Genomic DNA, 14180 nt, shown 5'->3' with positions numbered 1-14180 from the left:
ACTATTGCAGCAGTAAAATGTGACTGAAGTCTAAACAGGAAAGAGACTGTGAATGTGAAAACAAAAAAACAAAGGACCATAAAACCAACCACCCTGAAGTGAAGCCCAGCACTTCAGTCCTTGGGGGTTGTGGTGAGATACAGTAGAAACACGGTGTAGTATTTTCTACTCTGTGACCACTGGCCTGTAGCATTGGGAAGCAGCAGCAGGTTATGGTAACAGCATTCCTCAGTTTTACAAATGTGTCGAGTAATTGCTGGCTGTCTTGTTAAAAGTTAACGATTCAACACCTTGTTAAACATGAGAAATAGCCACGTTTCTGGCAGTAGGCTGGCAGGCTGTGGTCAAAGTGCACTAGCAGAGGTCAGTTGTGATCTGTTATTTTGACTGAAGTGACACACAATTCAAGAGTGACAGTAAATATTTCAAATGAAGGAAGCAGCAGTGAAGAAAAATCTAAATCAACAATTTATTTTCTCTCTCCATAGGGATTAGGTCATCATAACAAACATTTACAAGAGTTGTAACAGGGACAATACTGGGAGGAGGATTTAAAGTCTCTTTAGTACAGGAGAACTGATTTCAACCTGTATTTCTCTGTGGTTCTTCAACTACTCCAGAGGCACTCTAATACAACGCAACGCAGCAACGGATTGACTGAGATTCAGGAAAGTAACACTCACACTCGAGAGGATGACGGAAACAAAGGAACCATCTGCTCGATACGTCCTGTACTGGAGATACATGTGCTTCCCAACACGTCAGTAGGACCAAACAGCACAGGGAAAAGTACAAAACTACAAAATGAAGTTGGGATCAAATAAAATAAAAAAAAACACACACAAAAAAAAATGAGCAGAAGTGCAAAGTTCAAATTAGAATCTTCGAACCATCTTCAGCTTTCACGGATGACGAGTCATCTTCATTGGCAAAAACCACATGGTAACATGCACTGCTGTTGTCACTGGGGGAATATTCAGGATGCACTAATGATCTGAAATCCTGACTTTCCTCTGGGCTCAAGTGCAATAAATCAGTCCAAACTCTGGCATCAGGTACATTGTCACTATATGGCTTACAAGGTAAACAGGTCCATATAAACTAGAAAGGTACATAGACATCTTTCATTAATCAAAACTATGGTACAGCAATATATTGGCAAAAAAAAACAACCCTAAAGAACTAAGTTATGTAAACAATGGTATACCACTGTACAGCTTATTCTAACATGATATTTACAGGTCAAGTTCTTGTACTAGCTAGTTCCCATGTACAGAGGGTTCATGTAAAGACGAAACACGGGCTGATGACGTACAGTGTACGTTAGGCAATTTCAACCATCCCATCTACCTGCAAAGACGTGGATTCAAAGAGAGGAAACCCAACAAACAGCATCTGAACCTACAGGCTCGTTGAATTACCCGGAGCCTTCCTCCTCCTCTTCCACGTAGAGTTATCTTCTTTTTTTTTTTTAAATCATACATAAGGCAAGGATCATTACGGAAGGTGGAGGCATCACATTCTTTGCAAGGGATTACTGATATAATTGTTGGGACACAGGCTGATGGTTCTTTGGGGTAAATGCACTTTTCGAGAGATTCACTTGTTTTTCACATGTAACCAAAACACGAGTTGGGAGTGCAAGAAAGGGGGACATGGTGGGTTCTGTAGGGAAAATGTGCAAAATCTGCTCTAAAGCAAAGTGACTGTTGCGAATTCTAATGTACAAGGTACGGGGAGATGTACAGGGTCGTCACGGGAGAGGCCGGTGCAGACTCTTCTTCCAACATACTGTATATACAAGGCACTAAGGATAAGATTCAAGGGCCACACATCCAGTCTGTTAACAGCCTCTTCAGTCCGGCCGGAATATCGGATATTTGGGTAAGAATTCTATAAGAATCACCTGCAGAGAGAAACACACCAAACGGATCATCTTTCAGGACGAATGCTCAACATTCAAACCTAACTGTGTTCACTAGAGCTGAAACTAAGCAAGTGAATTAAGTTAGTTAAATATCAGCGCTTCTCTAGAAAACTGTAGGAAAATATGTCAAACATAAAATAAAGTACAACAGTTTTCATAATTTTTTTTTTTTTTTAGGCAAAAATGCCAAAAATGTGCTGACTCCAGCTTCCTTAATGTGAGAATCTGTTCTTTCTCTTTGCCATTTCTGAGACTGACCTAAAATTCTTTGTGTTTTGGACCGTCGGTCAAACAAAAGAAGACATTTAAAGGCCGTCCTCTTGGGAAATGATGACTATTTCATGGTCAAAACAATCTGCATGTTAATAATTAATGCTGTGACAGCCTACTTACATATTCCATCATATTACTGCTTTCACATTTTCTTTTACTGAGTTTCCAATGCAGTCCCAGCTGATGAGAGAAGAAAAGATATAGACACAATGAATGAACATCTCTTTCCCTCTTGAACAGAAACAAAGACACAAAGACACACACACAAAGACACAAAGACACAAAGACAGACACACACACACACACACGCACGCACGCACGCACGCACACACACACACACACACACACACACACACACACACACACACACAAAGAAAAATCTGTCTGAAATCTCCCCGTCACTGTCAGGGGAATTTTAGAGTAGGACTGTCTGGTCTCTCTGGGGTCAAACTGTGGCCAGACACCCTGAAGAGCTTCCTTTATACCTTTGCTCAGCTACTCGCAGTAATTTGTTGCTGCGAGACAAAACAAAATTAACATGGCCGTTTGACTGTTGACCTCACGGTCCTCTCAGACCTCGTGCACCAGATCTGACTCAAACAGGGGCTTACATATGTGGCTGGTTAACCATATCAATGGTCATTATCCATTCCAATGATGCTCAACTGACACGTACATTGAAACACTTTCACGTGCAACTCTTTCTTACCTTGTGGTATAATCGGTTATTTTCCCACTCTAACAACTTCTGAATGGACCGCCTTGTCTTTAGGAACAGAAAACAGATTTGTGTACGTTAACGCGAGCAGGAAAATACTCATTACTCAATTGAACATTTTAACAGGTAACAGTAAACAGCTACAGTGTTACGATTTATGGACTGAACTCCCAATTTACCAGCTAGTAATCTCCACTTTGTTGTCAGTAATTCTGAGTGGTAACAGAGGAGAGAAGCTGCACTGCACAATGCATCATTGCTACACAGAGCCACTAATTGAACTCGACTTGTTATTACCCTGTACGCTCAGAGAGGTGCAGCTGAATTGCTATAACAGCCCCGGAGTAATCAGCGCTGATGTCAGGGAGAGTTAAACTGGTGTCGCAGGAGGTCTGAGACTTACTCTCTTGTTGAGGCAGATGACGGGCCATAGACTGCAGCCTACTGTACAGCAGCAGCACAGGCAGCCGCAGAGAAGCCACTTCACATTCACTGGCAAGTTCTTCTTCAGACAAGCATTCACCCTGCTGATGCTGGTTTTGAATTCCTCTGGTGCTACCTAAAAATAGACAGAAAGGATGTGAACATTTCCTTTACAGTCAGGAGGGGGGGGGGGAATTATCAGAAATCTCAACCGAATAGTGAAAGGCAAGAGGGAGTGAGAGAATTCAAGGGTTTCTTAGTGGTGTCGACTTGAAAGAAGCCTGCGCGCGAAGATCAAAGCGCTTCAGAAAACCAACAGGTAGATATTTGCAGATGTTGTCACGAGATGAGATCTCTAAATGCTATGCCCCTGACTTGCTAACCAAGCTCCAGACTGTTCAAGGCAAGGAGGGACTCAAAGGAGAGATAAGCTCAGTGCCTGTGGCAGCGTCGGCCAAACAACTTGAATGGATGCTCATTCCTCGCCGAGTCTGTACGCCATAAAACAGGGGTCGTAATCTTTTATGACAGGATGCAAAGGTCTCTTTGCAAACAGCCAAAGACCTCAGAATAAAGCCCAGCAGGGCCTGATCTGCACCCTTCAATCATCATAATTGTGACCTCATCCATCACATGTCACCCTGGGTCACAATACTGAAGGTACTTTTTATTACCCCACACTTCCCTCGGCCTGCTCTTACCCCTGCAGCCTTTTTGTGTTTCTGCGTCCGACCCAGGAAGCTTTCCTTTCTTGTCTACGGCAGAGTCTCCATTTCATTATTTTATCACCTGGAGCTGGACCCTCCAAAACACTGGGGTCCCCACCATCCGAGGCCCATAGACGGCTTACTCATTGACAGAGCTGGACAGCAGCACATTCAGCCTCTTTTCTATGCAGTGTGGTTGCGTTACTTATAATGCATCTCCGTCAGATCAACACCACTCTGGGAAGTTTGAATGGGGCAGTTTGGGGAAGTTGGGGCTGTTAAAAGACCCAAAAGGACAAAAGATTCACTGCGGCTTTAATTGCTTAATTCTCCCCACTTGGATTTGAACAGAAAGCAGCCTGCAAGACTGAAGTGCAAGAAAACCAAGAAGCAACTGTACCTTTCCCGTGAGAACAGAGGGAAATTCTGTGTCGAATCGGTTGCTCAGTCCAAAACTGCCAAAATAAAAAGAGAGAGAGAGCATTGGATGTGCAAATAAAAATTTACCTAAAAATAATCTGATATTATAATTAACACAGTTAGAAATAAAATGAAGAGGAGAAATATATTGTTTGATGCTTATTCACAAAAATAACATTTTGTATCATTGACATCATGAGAACAAGGACATTAAATCAAACACAACACAGCAACATAAAGACGTATTTCTGTTTCTGTATATTTCTGTCAACATTCATGTGGATGTTTTTACGTAATTAAATAATTGGACATTATCCTTGCGTTTATATGATTATTTAGATAATGTGTGGCATGCCATCACAACTTATCTACATGCAGCTGCTGTTAGTCTATTATTTGTTTGGCAGAAAATTGGTCGCCATTTAGAAAGTTGATTAATCATTTTAAATCCTTTTTTTTTTTTAATACTAAAATTCTCTGATTGCAGCTTCTTAAATGTGAATATTTTCTGCTTCCTTTAGTCCTCCATGATAATAAACTGAATATCTTTTGGTAGTGGAGAGTTGTTTGGCACAAAACAAGACATTTTAGGGTGCACGTTCATCTTTGGGAAAAACTGGTCGACATCTTTCACTATTTTCTGACCACTCTATAGACCAAATTACCAAATGATTAATGGAGAAATAATTCAATATAAATATCAAAAGCACTGGAGTTCTTGCTGTAATCAGAGTAAAGATGGGAGTCCAGATGACTAAATTACCAGCAAACCAGCACAATAACGTCACATCTCACTCGCACTAATCAAATAATTGGGATTATATCCCAGCATTTGCATTCATAATTAACAAATTCATAGATGATGTGTGGTGTATAATCACAATTTATCCACATAGGTCCCTTGTCCCTTGTTTTGCCTGAGGAAGACCGCTTGTGGTTTAAAAGTGCATTGAATTAGGAACCAGAAAGCACTGCAGCTGTGTAATTTTGAGTGTCTTTGGTCAGCTTTCACAATGCTGATCTAATAATATTAATATCTAATGTGAACAGTAAAATATGACCGAGTTTCAAATGTTATTTTATTTTCTATTTAGCATTCAAGTTGAAGAAAGTTGCCAGCGGGGACTCAGGTTTTGGATAAAGATGAAGGAGGATCTGATGAAGACGATAGTGACATTACGTCATGCTGGGGGGGGGGGGTCTGATCTTTGTGCACTATTGATCACCTGATTTTGTAGATCTGCTTCCAACAAATGTGCGCAGTTGAGGGGCTGACGTCAGCGTGTAAACAACGATTACATTTACATAAATAAAGTAGACTGTCATGAAGATGGTGACGTTCAGAAGTTACTGTAATAATGTCTGTTAAAAACACGAGGATGATGATGATGATGATGATGATGGTGATAAGACGGTACATCACATGTAACCTTAACTACCATAAATATCGGCTGCCTAGTCTACATCATTCACGGTTGCCATGGGGACATAAAAGTGTAGGTTTATGTCTTATTGTTGTCCCTCTCGTGTGGACACCAACTAACCTCTGACCAAACATACGGCTCGTTGTTGTGATTTGCGTTAGCTGGCAGGCTAGCACCAGCTAAGCAGGCTAAAAAGCACAACAATTGCAACACCGGGACAGAAAGGAGCTACAAACTCGGCTCTGCTTACACTGTGATGTGGCCAGCCCCGCGCATAACCACGGGCTCCGGACAGTATCTGGGCAAGTGCTCCTCGCTCACTACGTGCTCATCCTCCTCGTCTTCTAACTCATAAATGGTATCAAAGTCCGCCATGTTGGGTAGTAAGACGCTCATGACGTCTGCTGCGGGCGGGGCTGCGCACGGACGCGCGCGCGGTCGCGGGGTTAGTTTGCTGAAAAAGCGCGACCGTCGCCCCGCCGCGTCGAGATGGACCAGAGATGGACGAGTTCACCGAGCCGGGACGCAGACGGAAAGGACCTATTAGAACCGTGGCAGCCGATAATGAATCTCCAGTTCAGACAAACAGGTCAACGTCAGGAAGAGACAAGACAGATAGTTAACATGGCACTTCTACTAATTACGCATGATCCATACACTCCGAAGAAACCATCAAATTAAAGTGCACCTATGGATGATACAGTAGTCTATTCAATATTTATTAAATGACCAAAATGTAACACGAAATCAGAAAATATTATGCTCCAAACATTTAATTTCTATATTCATCTGTGGACAATTATACAGGTTCGTTCTTAAGTCACAAATAATGAAGCACGTTTTTATCTAACTGACATGAAACCAGGCTTAAATGTAGGCTAAAACCCGCCACTCAAAGTCTGGTTAATTTACAGAAAGATTATTGGGTCTTCGCGAGTTCAGGCTCGTCAAATCTCTGAAAAGTCCAAATTAAAAGTAGATCCATTGAACCGACACAGAATATGTTCTTACGAACCTGGGGAAGCAAGAAAGGCTATCACATTATCTTTTTCACTGATGATCGTACTGGGGGTATGACGCATTTTTAAAGGAGTATTTAACACAAAATTTGCTCAAAAGAAAAACAAAACAAAACAAATCAAACACCATACATCAAAACAAAGCTCCGGATGGCAATTTTCTGAAAAGCTTATAGGCTTCCGAGTTGCCAATCTTAATTTGTGACTTTCAGCAATCTCTAATTAGTATCAGCCAATACTGTGAAAAATATTGGCGTAATATCCCGTAAATGCATGGCTAACAAAACACTTTAAGAAAAGACAAATCTCACCCAAAAACAAAAACTTAGAAATAAGAAAAATGACAGGTGTACTGAAAAAAAAGCATTTTATTTACATTTTGAAAGTCGTCATCAAACGACCTTCCAACCAGAAACAACTGCTCTTTGCACCAAATTGTGCAGGAAAATATGATTTGTCAAGTTTTAGCAGTTTGTCCAGTGTGACTGTGCTCCACACAGTCCCGTTTAAAACTTCACCGGCCTGTCCCTGAGATTCTCATTATATTCACAAACACTTCAACACATACAAAAAAAAAGCATATTTATATCTTATTAACTCACAAACAATTAAAGCTTTTAAGTTTGAAACACGTCGATTTTTTTTTTTTAATTTTTTTTTTCGTTTTCCCCACGTTATTAGAACTATTCTATATATAAAAAAAAAAAGCAATATTTCAAGACCCTCCAGCATTTTCGTTGCTATAAATCAAATGTTTGTCCGCAGCTTCGAGCTCCAACGTGAGTTTAGATCCTCTGGCTGCCTATCAAGTGTCCTGTCAGTGAGTCGTCGGAGTGCTCCGTTTTGAGAGATGGTCCAGAATATGAGCTGTTCTACTGAGTCACAGTCACTTGCTGTATATTCCTGATAGATGGCAAGGTGTTCATCCCCTGAGGAGGGTACAGAGAGCCGTGGATGTCTGAGGGACTGAGAGAGCCCGGCACGGGCAGAGGGCTCACCGAACCCGGGTCACTGTGCACAGACCCGCTGCTGCCGTCCGACTGACCCATCTTCTTCTTGATCAGCTTCCTCTCCTTTGCTCTGCGGTTCTGAAACCATATTTTCACCTGAAAAACGGAGAAATACATTAAAAGTATAGAAGTCATTTTCCTAGCACCTCGTGTAACGTCCATAGACTTAGACTTTATTAATCCCACAGTGGGGGGAATTTAGTCGTCACAGCAGCATAGAAACACCAAAAGGTACACACGATAAGAAAACATTTACAAATACGTATACATAAAATAAGATAGATTAAAAAAAAAAAGAGCAATGAATAAATACACGCACACACAAATTATATACGCAAAAGCAAATAAAACAAAAATAAAATAAATAAATACAGTTTGGGATGAATAAAAAGTGTCAGTATTCAATTAGTCTACCCAATAGAGTCTATAAATGGGTATAGGAAATGTTCTCCATTATTTTCCATAGTCCAAAAGAAAAGAAACCAAATTAAGTAAAATAATTTAAATAAATGAAATAGATTAAATTAATAAATACGTGAAATAACTAACTAAATAACTAATACATTATATGCAATAGGCCTGTATTGAGTGAGAATGCTGTGATACTTCGTTCAATATTTAATTCCATTGGCTTGATAAAATAAAATAGTAATGAATTAAATAACTTTAAACACGTGGATATGAATTGAAAATAACATTTTTTTATTAATTAAGTCGATGAAAGCAGATTTTTAAATTACGTAATGAGTCATATTTACAGCCATTTAAAAATGTAAATCAACAGAATAACCTGACATGTTTTCCGAAATGTTATAAAGCCTATTGCCAACAAAATACTTTAAATCGCGTAATTCATTTCTCAGAATAACTAGAAGTAGTAGGTATGTATTGAAAATACTATACAATAGTAAAATAAATCCCTGGGTAAGAAAATGGTTTGCTGTTGCATGAATGTAAATACTGCCACATTTCTTTTGGTATGACCGGTTATGACACATACAAGGGGAAAGCGTATTTTGTATGTGCCGCCTAATGTGGCTTCGTTAATGCATCTTATATCGGCTCTGTTTGTATATTTTGAATTTAGTGCCTTTTGCTGCGATAATAACAGAAAATAAAAACGTATTTAGTTTTGATATAGACCCACCTGTCTTTCCGACAGCCCGAGGTTGACAGCCAGTTCAGATTTCCTCCTGATGGTGATGTATCTGTTGAAATGAAACTCCTTCTCCAGCTCCAGTCTCTGATGGTCTGTGTACACTACCCTGTATTTCTCCTTCGTTCTTGTTTTACCTGTGAAATTGAGAAATAAACAGCATGAAGATTTCGCTTGTGCGTCTTCAGGATCATCTGGTAAACAGCCAGCTGGTTGAACTGGAAGATTTGCATGCCAGGACCGGCCTATCTGCACACAGCATCTTTACTCGCTGCGTCTTAAATCCAAATCTTTTCTACAGATACCTAATTTGAGCCTTTGATCTTTCTTTGACGACAACATTAGTGCAGTGAATTTCAAACAGCCACGAGTCAGATCCACCACTGACCAGTTCGATTGAAACAAACAACACAGAAGTCCAGAACACATCTGTAGAAAACGAATTTCTCTGCGCAAATACTTGAAGCATGCAGGTTACTTTTTAAATATTTATATTAGTTTTGCAAATACACAGGCCTGTTGTAAATGTGCATAACCACTGTTTATATTTGAACGCTTGAAACGTTTGATGAGAAGTCCTATCAGAATGAAAAGAAAATAATCCGACTTTAAATTCGGCTATATGCAGTTCATGGACGTAAAATAGCGGGGCAGGTCAAATTAATTAAATCATATTTCGCTACTGTAAAGACAGAGTATGCAGTACTCCGTGTTAGAGTTATTAGCTGTGAAAAACGTGACTGTTTCCGGTAATATAACTCTCGGAAAGGAAGGGAGGTTGGCGCATATCAAAGTAAAGAGGTGTTGAAAGCAAAGGCCACTCCTTGTATATGACGGATAACACTCAAAACAACAAACAATGTAACAGGGAAGTCGGCCTCACATCTCCAAGAATAATGACATTAACATCACAACTGGGCCTGGCGCCGATTCCTCGCACTTTTTTCCTTCAAATTTCTACCACAGGAGAGAATACAATAGACTGAGCTGCTGGCGTTCAGTCCATCTTAACTAGCAACATTATGAGTTATGGAAACGATTTATGGACACGTGACTGATTCTACGTTTGGTGATTTGTTATTATTATTATTATTATTATTATTATTTTATAGAGCCCATGTCAACTACACCATGAATCATTCTGAGAAGATTATATACCCACATTAGTCTGAATAAACAACCCGTATAATGCAAGTGTCAGCGCCAGACTTTTTCAAACTTCTGTCGAGTTTATGCACTTTCTGCGTTTGCCATTTTATTGCAACAGTAAATCTGGAGTATTTTAATTTAAATAAATTTGATAGCAGCATTTATTCTAAATGCAATGTACCTTCACTGTGTGCGTAAAACCCTGAATCAAACTGAACCCGCGCGCAGAAACACCGTTTTTGTTGCAAGACTCGCGCATGTCCTTCAGTACATCAACTAAAAATAATTTTGGCACACAAATTCTATCTCACCTGTAGAAGATGACTGCGCAGTTTTACTCATCCACTGGTACGAATTGCGTCTCTCTCTCTCCGGAGACAGTTGTGCAACAGTAACGTTGTCCGGTGGCGGCTGTAACACCGCAGATCCCGGAGGATGCATATGACTGTACTCAGATGAACAGTAAGGAACTTGTCCAGGAGAGGAGTTGTTCATGGGCGTAGGAATGGTATTAGGAGGTCCCAGACTATATGCACCCCAGTCCTCTCGTGGGGCGCCATATGAAGGTCCCCAACTCCCCGCAGACTGTGCGTGCGTATCCATGTTTGGCACATGATGGTATCCTGTAAAGTCGGGGTACTGTGGTGTAGAAACAAAATTCTGTGGAGGTAGGTTGATGCTCGATCTTCTTACTGGCCCTTGGTGATACATGCCGGTTTCTTTATCCAGTAGGTATCCAACATACATGATTTGTAAAAAAAAAAAAAGTATTGAAATGTGTTTAAAGCAGCAAAGCGGTGATGTTGCCTATATTAAGGCGACATTGTTGCCCTGCTCGTGTTAAAAACAATCCTTCTGCTGTTTATAGTCCAAATGGGCACCCAAAGTGAAATGCGGCGTAGTTCCAGTCTGTCTCCAGTCTCACATGGTGTGCCTCTGTTGACAAGAGGCTAAAGGTATACGAAGGCCTGCCTGACGTCAGCCAACTCCTCAACTGTTGTTGGGAGTGACTGGTGCTGCCGGCCCAGCTGTCCCCTTGCGGCTGTCCTGTAGCGCGTCATCACCTGACAGTGGGCCTATCCTGAACGTGAGCTCTCTCCTTCATGAATAAATTAACACCAAGGGCCTTTTAGCTGTACATACAGCACGAACTGTAGCAATAAACCAAGGCAACACGTCCACCAACGGATCAAGTAAAAAGGCATGTGTATAATTGCGCACAGAAGTCGTTTATATTATAGGACTTGTTCGCAGTAATTCACTTTCTAGTGACAATTATACCTCATATTACGAAATAATTAATGCAAAGGCTTCCAGTCATTCTTTGTGGAGTTTCATTTTTCCAAATAAAATTCCAAAGATCCAACACGTTTAAAATGACCTTGGATTTAAAAATTGTTAATGTGGGAATTCAGCGGTTTCCAACCACGCTTCACGCCTTAATCCCAATTTATTTATTTGTTAAGGTATTCACTTGCAAACGAGGTGCAAAGTACGGGAGACTTTTGCTTGAAGCAAGCCGGACCTTTCGTATTCCGTGTTCACACCTCAAGGTCGCACTTCACAGCTAATTCCGGTTACAAGGAATCTCTAACAACCCCCTCAGAGACAAACAGTGGCCTGTAACACAGCAGTCACACACTGATTATTTTGTTTTTCTGTGACTCTACTAGATGCTCATGTGCAGCTCTGTTCAATTAATGAGTCATGAGTATCAAAAGTGTTAACATTTTAAAAACACACTGGGATAATTTCTCCATTTTCATTATAGATAGAATGGATGAAGAAAGCATCTGTTTAATGACCACAGTCATTCCATTCATGAGAGTCTGACGGAGTCCACTGCCAGTTAGAGAGGATATCTCGGCTTTCACGATAGATTAAAGGAATAAATAAACAAATATATGTGGCTTCGAATCCACGACTTTTACTCAGTGAGATATTCTGATAGTAAACATGTACATCATATCATTTAGATTTTTCTATTTAGACATAGAAACTTCAAAAAGCAGGTTCAGGCCTTTTGAGAGATAATGTAGCCTATATTAAGAAGCTTCTGACTCTGACCTGGTCATTGTGTATGCTATTTCATTAATCCAAAACTACCTCCAGTAACTAAACCCGTTATCTTTTACAGGCCTATTTGTCAGTTATCCCCTTTATTACATCACTGAATTGTGCTGTGTTTGCATTGAGGTTACTTTGGTCAGTCCCGTAGTTTCAAAGGGCGTAGACGGACTATTCACACCTTCTACCGCCCTCTTATGGACTTGAGCAGAACTACAGCTACTGTAAATACACAAGGCGGCTGGTGAAATCTGTTTGGCCCTGACAATATTGACCTCAAGAGGGCAGCTTCCACCAACAAACAGCATTAAATGATCAATAGCAGATCATTTAATGTGCATTATTCAGGCTAATATGTGCCTGTATCTGACTAAAGGGGAAAATTCATTTTGAAGTTTACACTGTGCTTGCAACTGATTTTGGTGAGTCATTTGTCTATAAAATTTTTTTTTTTTTAGTGGGCTTTTAAATTCTAATTGAACAACAATTAGTAGCACATGTGTTAAGTCCTGTCATTAGCCTAACCCCTTACGCACTGAGTTATTTTTTAAACTTCCACCTAAAAATATCCCCAATATTCATATTCAACCAGTAACTGTTGCAAAACTACGAGGTCAAAATGAACAACATTGGGCTCTATGGATCAGAAACACATGGGAGAAGTTTGAAATACAATACGTCTTCTTATCACCAGGACAGAGGGAGATTCAAATAACTGTGTTTACTTCAACCTAATCAAAACCGTATTAAACACTGATGTTACTGAATCTGTGCTCACAATTCTCCACTGCAGTTTGAGCAAATGTGATGCAACAGAAATGAGGCAAACAAATGCTTCATTCATTTTAGTTAATGCAACACCTGGCAGACTCCTCTGTAAATGTGCTGCGCTTGGCAGCCTTACAAAAATGGTGCAGGTTACATTTTTATAATAGATACAGCCTGATCCTTGTGTACAGGGGTTCAAAAACATCACAATATAAGTGCTGTTTTGTCTCCAGGTGATTTTTGAGGCACTGGTTATGACCCCAATTTAACATCTGGGAACACAAGAAAGCAAAATGACTAGTTGACCCAAAAACCTTTGCATCTAAGGAAATCAAACTTCTGGGAAAAGTCTGCTGAAACACTTAAAAGTAACAATGAAAATGTTCTCTTTACGGAGGGTGTTTAACAACAACAAATCAACTAAAAGTGAAGAAATGGAAGCGAATATACATCAGAGTCATCAAGGCAAAAATAAGAAACATCCTATACTAAATTGAAAATAAAAAATGTAAATACCCCATAGAAACAGATCAAAAAACAGACTAAGCATACTTACTCACCACAAAACAGGAGAGAAAAAAGTGGGCACTAGTAACTGTCCCAAAAAGGCTTGCTTAAAGTTACCAAGACTTGAAAAGAGCACTTCTATCCACAATTCAGTCCAAACCAAGGGTGCCCAGAATAGAGTTGTACCACAGAGTCTTCAATAATGGCATCAAGCTAAAACAACAACACTGCCAGCTCAACACAACTCAGCGGATAAAAGGCTAGAAGCACTATGTTCTGGAGGTTTATAGAAAGCTCAACTGACAACCAAATAAAGTTCAGCTAAGGGAGAAGAAAGCACAGAGAAAGCAGGCCTGTGACAGCGAGTGAGAAAGACAAAGACGTAACTCGACTGAACTCTGCAAAAATAATTGAAACCTAAACATAAACATGGAGATATCTTCATGATATTTGTTTCATTGAAAATAGTGAAACTGTGTGCAGACGAGTAATTTGCACAGACAAATATAATACTTTATCTTCTCCATCTTTTCTTAACACATTTGTTGCTTCAAACTGGACAATTCTTTCTGTTCATATTCATACTTTGTGATTAAGACCAAACAATTCTCA

General features: G+C 40.0%; 2 protein-coding genes across 2 annotated transcripts; both read right to left on the bottom strand.

The window, feature by feature from the left end:
* Positions 1 to 455: 455 nt before the first annotated feature.
* On the bottom strand, positions 456 to 6288 carry chic1 (cysteine-rich hydrophobic domain 1). The gene is made up of 6 exons (XM_069694389.1): positions 6143 to 6288; positions 4449 to 4503; positions 3322 to 3477; positions 2910 to 2966; positions 2321 to 2380; positions 456 to 1906 (listed from the first exon to the last, which is right to left on the bottom strand). The coding sequence occupies exons 1-6, from the start codon at positions 6286 to 6288 to the stop codon at positions 1856 to 1858; spliced, it is 525 nt and encodes a 174-aa protein (XP_069550490.1). The 3' UTR covers positions 456 to 1855.
* Positions 6289 to 7781: 1493 nt separating this feature from the next.
* cdx4 (caudal type homeobox 4) lies at positions 7782 to 10973 on the bottom strand. The gene is made up of 3 exons (XM_069694163.1): positions 10538 to 10973; positions 9069 to 9214; positions 7782 to 8017 (listed from the first exon to the last, which is right to left on the bottom strand). Exons 1-3 carry the CDS (start codon positions 10971 to 10973, stop codon positions 7784 to 7786), a joined length of 816 nt encoding a protein of 271 aa, XP_069550264.1. The 3' UTR covers positions 7782 to 7783.
* Between the last annotated feature and the right edge of the window lie 3207 nt (positions 10974 to 14180).

Source organism: Brachyistius frenatus, unplaced genomic scaffold (assembly GCF_029030835.1).
Source record: "Brachyistius frenatus isolate BFR_SWC_R1_liver_20210118 unplaced genomic scaffold, ASM2903083v1 Contig_17, whole genome shotgun sequence".
In the NCBI taxonomy this organism is placed as follows: domain Eukaryota; kingdom Metazoa; phylum Chordata; class Actinopteri; family Embiotocidae; genus Brachyistius; species Brachyistius frenatus.
The sequence above is the reverse complement of the archived record's forward strand: the minus strand, read 5'-3'. Positions and strand labels throughout refer to the sequence as shown.

What these genes read in the sequence shown, in the direction of transcription:
- chic1 (XM_069694389.1), bottom strand. Translation starts at nt 6,288, where the DNA reads ATGAGCGTCTTACTACCCAACATGGCGGACTTTGATACCATTTATGAG. An exon ending in CCTCTGTTCTCACGGGAAAG is followed by an intron (nt 3,478 to 4,448) that starts GTACAGTTGCTT and finishes GTCTATTTTTAG; the next exon opens with GTAGCACCAGAGGAATTCAA. An exon ending in TCATCTGCCTCAACAAGAGA is followed by an intron (nt 2,967 to 3,321) that starts GTAAGTCTCAGA and finishes CTGTTCCTAAAG; the next exon opens with ACAAGGCGGTCCATTCAGAA.
- cdx4 (XM_069694163.1), bottom strand. Translation starts at nt 10,973, where the DNA reads ATGTATGTTGGATACCTACTGGATAAAGAAACCGGCATGTATCACCAA. An exon ending in TGCGCAGTCATCTTCTACAG is followed by an intron (nt 9,215 to 10,537) that starts GTGAGATAGAAT and finishes TCAATTTCACAG; the next exon opens with GTAAAACAAGAACGAAGGAG. An exon ending in TCGGGCTGTCGGAAAGACAG is followed by an intron (nt 8,018 to 9,068) that starts GTGGGTCTATAT and finishes TCCGTTTTTCAG; the next exon opens with GTGAAAATATGGTTTCAGAA.